This window comes from Eucyclogobius newberryi, unplaced genomic scaffold (assembly GCF_026437365.1).
Source record: "Eucyclogobius newberryi isolate DKJ021-1_F unplaced genomic scaffold, fEucNew1.0.hap1 SCAF_6, whole genome shotgun sequence".
NCBI classification, from domain to species: domain Eukaryota; kingdom Metazoa; phylum Chordata; class Actinopteri; order Gobiiformes; family Gobiidae; genus Eucyclogobius; species Eucyclogobius newberryi.
In genome coordinates, this window is record NW_027316278.1 from 15,399,881 (window position 1) to 15,410,479 (window position 10,599).

General features: G+C 39.9%; 2 protein-coding genes across 2 annotated transcripts; both read right to left on the bottom strand.

The window, feature by feature from the left end:
• Positions 1 to 510: 510 nt before the first annotated feature.
• On the bottom strand, positions 511 to 7,257 carry slc7a4 (solute carrier family 7 member 4). The gene is made up of 5 exons (XM_072432851.1): positions 7,119 to 7,257; positions 5,204 to 6,263; positions 3,984 to 4,684; positions 2,650 to 2,758; positions 511 to 764 (listed from the first exon to the last, which is right to left on the bottom strand). The coding sequence occupies exons 2-5, from the start codon at positions 6,186 to 6,188 to the stop codon at positions 553 to 555; spliced, it is 2,007 nt and encodes a 668-aa protein (XP_072288952.1). The 5' UTR covers positions 6,189 to 6,263; positions 7,119 to 7,257; the 3' UTR covers positions 511 to 552.
• A 2,126-nt stretch (positions 7,258 to 9,383) lies between these two features.
• Positions 9,384 to 10,505, bottom strand: dgcr6 (DiGeorge syndrome critical region gene 6). Its single transcript, XM_072433027.1, has 5 exons — positions 10,284 to 10,505; positions 10,061 to 10,221; positions 9,875 to 9,975; positions 9,667 to 9,807; positions 9,384 to 9,496 (listed from the first exon to the last, which is right to left on the bottom strand). The coding sequence occupies exons 1-5, from the start codon at positions 10,388 to 10,390 to the stop codon at positions 9,428 to 9,430; spliced, it is 579 nt and encodes a 192-aa protein (XP_072289128.1). The 5' UTR covers positions 10,391 to 10,505; the 3' UTR covers positions 9,384 to 9,427.
• Between the last annotated feature and the right edge of the window lie 94 nt (positions 10,506 to 10,599).

Here is a 10,599-nt window from a genome sequence, read left to right on the forward strand (position 1 = left end):
GTACGACATAATAATAAATTAAAGATAGAACATATTTGCAATGCTAGGTTTTACAGGGCAGTTAATAAAGCTCTACTGTACATTCGAGTATTACAAGTTTTACAGATATCACAAAGTAACAGAGCGAGCATCTCACCCGGCCGTGCTGACACAGGCCTAAAGCGACGAGTACAAATTGTGGCAGGCTTCACACTAAAGGGAGAAACTGGGCAGTTAAAACCAGAGGTGGGTGTAGGGTTAAATCTACCCTTGATTCTATTTCGTAGTAATGTTTACACTTTTTGTTAACTAAAGATGTGACAAAAAATTAGAAATACATATCAATATTTTTGCCAACATATTTGTCTGTTATGAAACAGTAAGCATTTGCTGTACTCAAAAGTACTTTAGTAGATTTCCTCATGAAAATAAAATGTACCAATACAAATTTTGTTAAATTTTGTTTGTGATAAAATAAAGTTGCCCTTTGTCTATTCTACCCACCTCTAGTTATAATGCCAAGGAATAGGACCGATTAAACCAGGCAGTGTTTTAATCATTAGTGCTCACACATCATCTCTTCTCTCCAAACTTGTCTGCTGTAAATCCAGTGTTAATGTGGGGTGCGGAGGGCTCCACCTGTCCGTCGGGCTGCACTGACTGGACTGTTTCCACTAAACTGCCACTGGGAAGCACCACGTAACGGGCCGCCATGTCTGGGCTCTGCAGCTCGCGCTTCCCCTCCTTACTGTGCCAGATCCCATAGCCAAAGTACACCACAATACCTAGAAACAGAAACAAAATCCAGTAAATCCACAATGTGACCACAATAGACCCTTCAAAATGCTGTCATCAAAATGGCAAAAATTACGCAAAATGAAGTTGACCATGATACAATTTCAATGATTTACAGACATCTGGTCTAATTACTAAGCAGCAGGTAGCACAGCGGTTAGCGCTCTCACTTCACAGCAAGAAGGTCCTTGGGTCGATTTCCGGAGTTTGCATGTTCCCTCCGTGTCTGTGTGGATTCCCCTACCGCTAAAAATGTGTACAATTGTTTGCTGGTATATGACAGAGTGTGTTTGAAAGAGTGAACGTCTAGAATATTAACCCATGGCTACAATCCGGCATGTTTACAGGGTGTATTTCATGTAGGTTCAACATGCACCGTCCTGACCAAATAAACAATTGAATGAGCTTCACAAAAAGTATAATTTTATGTAAGTAAAATGAAACATGTAAATCAGGTACAATTTAAAAATCAGACTTTTGTCATCCATCATAATCTCCAATAACATAAATTAATAATGTACAATAGTAAATGTCTTTAAACCAGACTCAGACGTCACTTACATGTTGGTTTCATTTGCCAAAACCCCTTTGATTTTGCCTCCATTCTGGAATTTGGAATGTTTTTGTTTGGGTCTATTTTGACCTTATTCCGTCCCTCCCACTTTCCCCTCTTTTCCCACACGATCGGCACTTTCGTTGTAACTGCACTTCCGGTTCAGCGGAAACCGCTCATAATATAATAGATCCATGGTTTAAATGAAGAACGAGGGAAAAGTCTCGCCCCTAATACATGCAATCCAATGTTCATGTGACCAACAAGTCAACAATGCTCCAATTCACTAAAAAATGGCTTTTTAGTCTGTGCAGAACTTATTTCCTCTGAATGTCGGTAGCACTACGTTAACTAATACCACCGGAAGAAGGATTACGTTGTATGGCGACGCCCCGGCGGGCTTCTGGAATAAGGTGGATATGAACACTGAAATATTGATTTGTGAAGTTCCTATTCAACAAAAGTAGGGTCGTTAGCGGTGTATCTGTTATCTAATACTGCTAGAACAGAAACCCTTTACCAACCCCCATTTTCCCCAGGGAAAGTAGGTCCTGTGACAGGCCTTAATGTGCTGTCAGGTGTAATGTGCATCCTGTTAACTTGCTGCAGGGCTGACAGTTGTGTTTAAATGGTTTAGTGATGGAGAAAAGCCCTGAGCTAATGAACATAATCTGTTTCCAGGGTGATCCCCTTAGTGCCCAGGCAAACACTGATTACCAGTTGAAGTATTTCCCAAAGAGGAAGGTGCTCCCATTCATTCATTATTACTTCCATAACAATGCAAATACAATATTACAATATACTTTAATAACCATTATTGTTTCAAATAGATAGTGAAGTACAAGTGAAGCCGTTCAATATGATCAAATATTAGGTTCTATGGCGTAATAAATTAGGCCTAATTAGGCCTAATTTATTAAACTGCATGTGGAATCTCAGCAGGCCTTTATAACCTGCAGAAACGCTAAATCAAATATTACATTTTGTATTACTTTGGAAGTGCAAATCTAAACACAAATCCATGTATACTTTTGACCTAGAGGGAAACTATGTGAATGACACCCCACTGGAGGGTGCGTGTGTCAGTTTATGTAACAGTTTAAGGTAATAGTCGTTGAAAGGCTGTACTCTATTGAGAGACAGTTTTAGCTCGGCGTGGACCAGATGGAATTTCATTAAATCTTTCAAAACAGACTATAATAAACATTAAATGTAAATAGTGATCAGAATCCACCTCAGAATCCACTCGTTTCTTTCCAATTTTCATAACACATTTTATATTTTTAGAACAAAAAAAAAATGTATATAGTGAGTATTCTTACCTACACCAATCCAGACAGCAAACCTGATCCAGGTCATTGCACTGAGCTTCATCATTAGGAAAACATTGACGAGGATACTAGCCCCTGGGGTCAGTGGAACAAGAGGTACCTATGCAAAAAAAAAAAACGCTTTTAGTCATTTAAGGAAAAAAAGTTCAGACGTTTTGTACTGATCAGGCATAACATTATGGCCACATGCCTAATGCTGCTAATTATTATAATCAGTGTTTTCTGAACAACTATAAACTTTGGTCTAGAGTAGCTCGACCACATGGACCAGCCTTGACTCAGCACATGCCACTTGTTGCTGGTTCACGTCCACTGAATAACTGCATTTGTATTCACCTCCAATAATTGTAACCCAGGGTCATATTCAGTCCATTTATCACAGTTCTGGCTGTTTCACCATCTCAGTAATATGCCACATGACTTGTTTCATGTTCCCAATTACCCCATCACCCACTTTGGAAGGGTTTTTTAAACTGCCCTGACTTCTCTAAATTGAATTGTGTGAGAGACTGTCAGGGGACAGCAGCATCTTATTTACTGAACTTGTCCTGTCAGATGTGCTGTAGAAACCATCTAAACTGGCCAAGTTTATGTTGGGTTTCTGTTTGATGCCGAGCAAGAATTGTTCCTGGATTGTCCCTGGAGCTAACAAAGTTCATTAATCGGTCTACATTACCATGGTCTGGGAGAAGGCTGTTTACTACTACTTGCACTTACGATCATTCACCCTGAACAATAACTCAAAAAGGACAATTGTGTGGTGCGTTACCTCATTCTAGCAAACGTTTTTTTTGGTTAGCCAAAGTCAAACTGTTTCATCAGTGTTAGAGTGTGTTTCTGGCCTTCTGTATACCTAGCCTACTTATTCTCTATCATCCAGATTTATAACTTATTTATAACACCATAATAAGCACATTCGTTATATGTAGGTTCTAACATATATCATATATGTATACCTTTTGTGCCTAATACATGGACCACCTAAAATGACCATGCAACGGACTCGCGACCACCATTGCAGAAGAAAATTGAAAGTGTCATTGTGAGTGTCAAAATATTGAATCATGTTTCATGTTGTTTATTTGAACAGTTTGTTGTGGTACTGTGGTACCAATTTCACTAAAAATATACTGTTGAATTAAAAGATAACAGTAATAATGTCAAAATGATATAATTATATCATCTCACGATCCCAGTTTCAGGGTCCCTCGACCCACACTTTGGGAACCACTACTTTAAAAAGGTACCTTCAATGGTGGTCAAAAGCTTTGTCTGATTAGTGGATATTTCATATATATTAAAAGTAGACAGTACTTTTCCCTTACCTGAAATGTTTTGGTGTTTTTCTGTGGTTCGTAAAGCCATATGAGAGCCAAACTGGTGACAAAAGCCAAACTAAAAATCACAATAAGTATTGAGAAGCTCCACAGCGGTAATTCAAGTGGGCCATTTCCGAAAATCAGCACAGCACAAAGGGAGACGGCGCTAATCAGGAGGAGAAGCACACAGAAGGCCACAACTTCACCTGGTTCAAAATCTCCAAGCAAACGCCCGAGATACGGTTCCCAACGTGCCTTCAGCTGCCCTACTGCACGTGTCTCCTTCGCCTTGGTCCTTTCCACCAACTGGAGTTTGTCTGAGAATGATTCATACTGTTTAAGTTCACCACTGTCCTCTTTGAAAGTCTGGGATTCTGAAGGTGCTGGGGAGGGCTCTGCGTTTGCAGGAGGAGACGTGCTATTTTTTATTGTTGCTTTTTCAGGCTGGAAGCGTAGCACAATAATACTTGCAGCTACAAAAGTATAAGCCAAGAGTGTGCCAATGGATAGGAACTGAACTAAGGCCTGCAGGTCAAAAATGAGAGCAATAATAGACATAATAAAGCCAAAAACTAAAATGGCATTGACAGGGACTTTGGTGACCGGATTGACTCTTGCAAAAAAAGAGAAGAATAAGCCATCTTCGGCCATGGCGTACACAATCCGAGGGAGCGAGTAGAGGTTACACAGCAGCACAGTGTTCATTGCTGGAAAAAGAACAAGAAAGAACAAACATAATCAAAATTAAATTCAAACCATAGACCAGTACAGGTAGGGACAAAGGAACAAAAAGACTCGTGTTCGGTATTGTGGAATTTTCTATATAAATAAAATAGATATTACTACTGTAAATATTATTGATAATACACTGAAATAGACCTAACAGTAGAGTGTGCATGTGTCTGCGAGATTGGTCACTATGGATAAATGAGTATTAGCCACACGCATTAACCACAGACGTGAAGTGAGAATGATAGGAGAAAACTTCTGCTGATCATAAAGAGCTACACGCTTAAAAACATTATATGCAAAGACAGATGAGTGAGCAATAATGGATACTGTAAGGTCAATTTACATTTTCATTTTAGTCATTAGACATACATCTTGAATTACATCAGCCATATTGCAATTTAATCTCTGTGATCCGTCATATTGTGATCAGGTTTTCCCGCGTGGATGGAGGTAATTTTGGATTATTTACTGTTACACACTGAAACAACACTTACCACAAATGGAGCCTATGACTACAATGATCCCAGCCCAACTGTAACCACGACGGAAGAAGGCGTCCGACAGAGCTGAATCCGGGTCCAGGGTATTCCAGGGCACAATCAATGTAAGCACGGCGGAAACTAGGATGTACGCCACCGCTGCCAATCCCAGAGACACAGCGGTGGCGATTGGTACAGCCTTCTGAGGGTTCTTGGCCTCCTCACTGGAAGATGCGATCACATCAAACCCCACAAACGCATAGAAGCAAGTAGCTGACCCTGCCAGTATCCCAGACATCCCAAACGGTGCAAAGCCTCCTTCCTTTTCACTCCAGTTGACGGGCTCGGCAAGGATAAAGCCAAAAACCATGATAAAAACAATGACACACATACTTATGGCAGAGAAGATGTGGTTGAGGTACGATGACACCTGGACCCCGAATGAAATAAAAAACGACGCAACAATAAGAATTCCTGCCGCTAGTAAGTCAGGGTAATGGGCAAGAAACGGTACGTTCCAGGGGCGCATAATGTGTGACTCAGTAAAGTTTTGGATAGCATGGTTAAAAACTGAGTCCAGATAACCACTCCATGCACGGGCCGTAGCTGCTCCACCGATCATGTTCTCCAAAATCACATTCCAACCGATGAGGAAAGCCCAGACCTCTCCCACAGACACATAGGTGAACATGTAGGCTGATCCCGTCTTGGGTATACGCGCTCCAAACTCAGCATAACAAAGAGCAGACAGCAGACAGGCAAGTCCGGCAAAGATAAATGACACAATGACCGCAGGTCCCACCATGTTTCTGGCCACTGTGCCAGTCAGGACATAGAGACCAGAGCCAACCATGCCACCGACTCCCATGAGGGTTAAATCCAGGGTGTTGAGACAGCGCTTCAGGGAGGTGGCCATCATGTCCTCCTCTAAAGTCTTGAGACGGTTCAGTTTTTGACAGAGGCGCACTGCTGAGGTACAGCCTCTTTGACAGGACGCCATGGTGGCAGATAGAGGGGCTTAAAAGACAGAAAGATGTGGTATCACTCAAAGCGAATTCATCAAGTTGAGGGGGATCTGTAACAGAACAAAGGAAAAGAGGTGTTAGATTATCTTTAATATACACATGTGCCCAACATAAGAAATGTAATAGGCTCACTTATATGTCAATGTAGCCAACATACACAAATACCGACATCCCACTGGCTGAAGAACAGCAGAACATCCCGTGTTTTGTAGGTTTAACAGTCTATGTCTTATGAAGTGGGCAATAAGAACAGACTAGTCTTTGTTGGCCAGGGATGATCTTGAAATAACAACAATAAAAACTATTATTCCTGGACTTGGCCTACTCACACACTCATTTTTATTCGACTTTTTACCTACCCAGACCACATTCATCTGTATAAGTACGTTTTCAAACATGTGGAAGGATTTTAGCCTCCCTTTCAGTGTGCTATATTTAAAAAGCTAAAGCATCTGTGCGCAGACGTGTCTACCTGTACACATATTGCACCAAGTTTATAGTATTTGAAGAATAAAAAACGCATCTCTTTTTACATTTCGTGTGCAGAAGCTGAGGGCGCAGCATCCTGCCCTGAGCGGCAGAAGGCGACAGCAGGGCGCTATTACGTAACGTTTTATTCCGCACTAATAAAACTGCAGGCACACAAAGCTGAACAGTAAAAGATTACTACACCACCACAGTCATACATTTAATATTTTCATTTTGAGACACAATAGGGAAACGCGTTAAGCTTTAAAATGAATCTTTGAAAACAAAATGAAGTGTGCGCTCGCGCAGAGCCACATCAGTGTTTGAGCAGGTGAGGTCATCTCAGACACCATTGTGGTCCTCCAGCAGCAGCAGGCGCGTTCACATGGACACAAGCGGGAACAGCTGAAGTTACGACACAGGACTGATATTCTGACCTGTTTAGCAGTGGCTCTCTCATGTATGACACCAGGCCGGGGCGGGATGTTGCCGGGATGTTGCCAGGATGGTAAAGATGGACTGAAAGGTGCACAGCGGGATAAACCAACATGCAGCGCCTGTTCCACGGGTTCTTAAAGAGACAGTCGCCTCCACCCCCCACCAGGAGCCCCGCCCTCTGAACTGTTACAGGAGGGGGCGGGGCCGGGGGCGGGGATACTTTACAGGACACTATGCATTTATATTTCATTGGTCAATTAGTATAGGCAAATCTGTAACATTTTAATAATATCGTTATTTTATAAGCTATCTGGCAAAACATAACTATGGTACCTATGAGTTCAGAAAGAGCACTCTCTGCTGCTACTTGCCAAGATCACACGTTTTGACAATATTTCATAAAATGTAGGTGGCCAAGGCTGCCACACGAAGTCTAACATTATAAGAAAAAAATACCTTGATTATTCAATAACCAGATGTACAGTATAATCCTGGGGAGACGTGGTCCCAGTTTTCCACTGAGCTCAATGAAGCAAAGGTATTCACCAACAAAAGTCCAGATATTCAATGTTTTCCTCTTCATGAATAACACATTAATAAATAAATAACCCTATTATATGAAAAAGTTAAAATAAATGGAATCCTTTAAAAGAGAATAGTGTGATGTTGCTCTCTTACAAGAAACACATTTAACAAATAAGGAGCATGATAAGAGAAGAGTTTGGGTAGGTTAAAAGTTGTTTAATTCGTATAACTCCAAATCTAAAGGTGTAGCAGTTTTATCTAAAGGTGGAATGGACGATTTTTTTATCATTAGTCCTGCCAAGTATCAATCATAAAACGCACCTACCGCTCACCTGCAGCCGCGTGTGGTTCGTCCCCACGTTTCCGCGTGCCTAAGCGCATGGATCTATCATAATATAGTTCCCTCAGTATACGGGGCAAAATGAAGACGAGAAAGACAGTTCGAGCTGACGCAGAAGTGGACGGAAATCTACGGGAGACGAGAGATGCGATATGATCCGTGCATGCGCACTTCCGCCTGCGTTCTCAAATCGCCGAAAAATTGTCCATTGCGTCTTTAACAAAAAAATGAATATAAAAATATCTCATAAAAATATCTCAAGTGACAAAAAATTAAGATGGAAGAATATTAATATATATTAATATTATAATAGCTCTATGCAGCCAGACGTGTTAGAATGTGAATATTTGCCCAGAATAATATCCCTGATCATAGCTCCTTGAAAATTAATTTCAACATAAAAAGTTAATTTGTACACAAAAGGTGGAAACTCCAAACACATCTTCTAGTCACTGCATCACTGTGTGAATTTCTAACAACACAGCCTCAGTTGTAGCAGTCTGAGAGTCTTTGCTTGCTTATACTCAAGGGCAGATTATCTCACATACTGCTGATTAAAACAAAGAACATAAAAAGTCTTATGCAAAATAAGGGGGAGATTCTCAAGCTGGAAAAAACATAAATTGAAATTGAGGACCAAAGAATAACACATAAGCTGACCCTGAAACGCATGGAATTTAACAATCTCTTGACAGCCAAAGCAGAAAAGATGCTTGGTTGGCTTATTAAAAAAAAGAAAAAAAAAGAAGAGAGAAAACCATAAGAAGTATCAAGAATGAGGAGGGTGCGGTGATGGTTGAACATAAATAAAATGTTTAAATATCTTTAAACATTTTATACGGTTTTAAAACTATTATACAAATCTGAATACAACTGAAGCAGAACCAACTATGAGTGAACTGTTCTTGAAAGGATGAAAGGAATTTCATCTTTACAACACTATATGCTATACATTTTGGAGACTCCTTTCTTAAATGGATAAAGATATATCGAGAGTACCGGTAGCTATGATAGGAACAAGTGGTATTACATCAAAACCCTTCACCATTTTTATTTGCAATAGCTATTGAGCCATTAGCAACAGCATTATGTAATTATAAAGACGTATAAGGAATAAGAATCAGTGATCAGAATTGAATGTTAGGATTAAATCATTTTAGGATTCAGGATGAATTTCCTGACTAATATATATATATGTATTTATGTATGTAATGTTTAATAATGAATACATCTTTGTAGCTTTACCTCTCTCACTTCAGATAATCAGAGATATTTTTGTGTCACTTCAAACATGTGTATCATCATTTATTTACAGACGTCACAAGCACATATGCATTTCACCACCGTCTCTTAGGTCTCAACACAAGCTTTGGACAGACACTGCCTTCTCTGGGTTAGGCTTTTGTGCCAGTCTTTTCCAATTCGATGTGGGATTCAAATGACTCATGATTGAGTGTCCTTTTGTTGTAATTTCAGAATAAGTTCAAGAAGATGCATCTGCATTGTCAGCTCCTGGAAATCAGAACGTTAATTTGAGTAGAACATCGCCATCTGCTGGACATCTGCTATAACCACAGCCCACACACAACTGCTGAATGAGTTTCATAGTCATTACAAGTATGCGGAAAATAAGACAGCCAACTAAGCATTGCAGTAATTTGAATAAAAACAGTGATATTTACCTGAGGATTAACAGTGACATAAAACCCAGGCACTCCAGCCTTTTCAAGAGTGTTCTGTTGGTCAATTACTTTCTGATCCATTTCTGCAACAATTTTTTTATCCATCATCCTTTGTTCTTCTCGAACACGAGCTTCCAAAGCCTAAAACCAATGCACATTTTACCAAATGTTTACAGTTCTAGATACATAACATTCAAGCACAGCTGACCTCTAGCTCTGCTTGTTGGTTAGACTTTAAAAGAGTCAGGTTGTGAGACTTGCATGTCTGCAAAGCATCTTTATGTTTCCTTACAAGCTCTTGTTTCAGTGCTGCACAAAGTCAACATTTAGATATATATAAATAAAATGAGCAAACATACGGATTGTACACGTGGGTATTACATTTAAACGTTACCTTGGTGTTCACAGTGCAGCTTCTGCCTTTGGTTGTACAGATTTTTCTCTGTCAGATGTTGAATATCCAAGAGCCCCTGCACTATTTCAAAGACGGTCCCATCGATCAGAGCCAAAGCCAGGTCACTCAGGGTGTTATAGGACAAACGCTGCTGGAAGGAACTGTACAACAACAGAAGAGTTTAATTCATCTATTAATAAAACTGTGATGTATAGAAGAATACCTGGGTAGATCTTTGACTAAAGTTTGCAGCTCTGACAGCAGGTAATAGTGTCGCTCTTGTTGTTTAGTAGTATCACTGCAGGATACTCCAGGATAAGCGTTCATCATATCTTTAGCCGCTAATTTGTTTTACATCATTCAACGTTTACATTTGTAAGCTACTATGAGCTAAACCAGTTAATTTCAGACAAATCGTGACAGTGCTTTATATAAAGTAACAACCCGTAAATCTGCTTGTAATGTATATATATATATATATATATATATATATATATATATATATATATATCCAATAGCATATACAGCAAACTGAAGAG

Bases quoted from the DNA above. Each gene is read 5' to 3' on its own strand.
- slc7a4 (XM_072432851.1), bottom strand. From the start codon at position 6,188: ATGGCGTCCTGTCAAAGAGGCTGTACCTCAGCAGTGCGCCTCTGTCAA. The intron at 4,685-5,203 runs GTAAGTGTTGTT...TTCTTTTTCCAG, and splicing joins AGTCATAGGCTCCATTTGTG to CAATGAACACTGTGCTGCTG. The intron at 765-2,649 runs GTAAGAATACTC...TTCTGTTTCTAG, and splicing joins TGCTGTCTGGATTGGTGTAG to GTATTGTGGTGTACTTTGGC.
- dgcr6 (XM_072433027.1), bottom strand. From the start codon at position 10,390: ATGATGAACGCTTATCCTGGAGTATCCTGCAGTGATACTACTAAACAA. The intron at 9,808-9,874 runs GTCAGCTGTGCT...CATTGGTTTTAG, and splicing joins ACCAACAAGCAGAGCTAGAG to GCTTTGGAAGCTCGTGTTCG. The intron at 9,497-9,666 runs GTAAATATCACT...TCTGATTTCCAG, and splicing joins ATGTCACTGTTAATCCTCAG to GAGCTGACAATGCAGATGCA.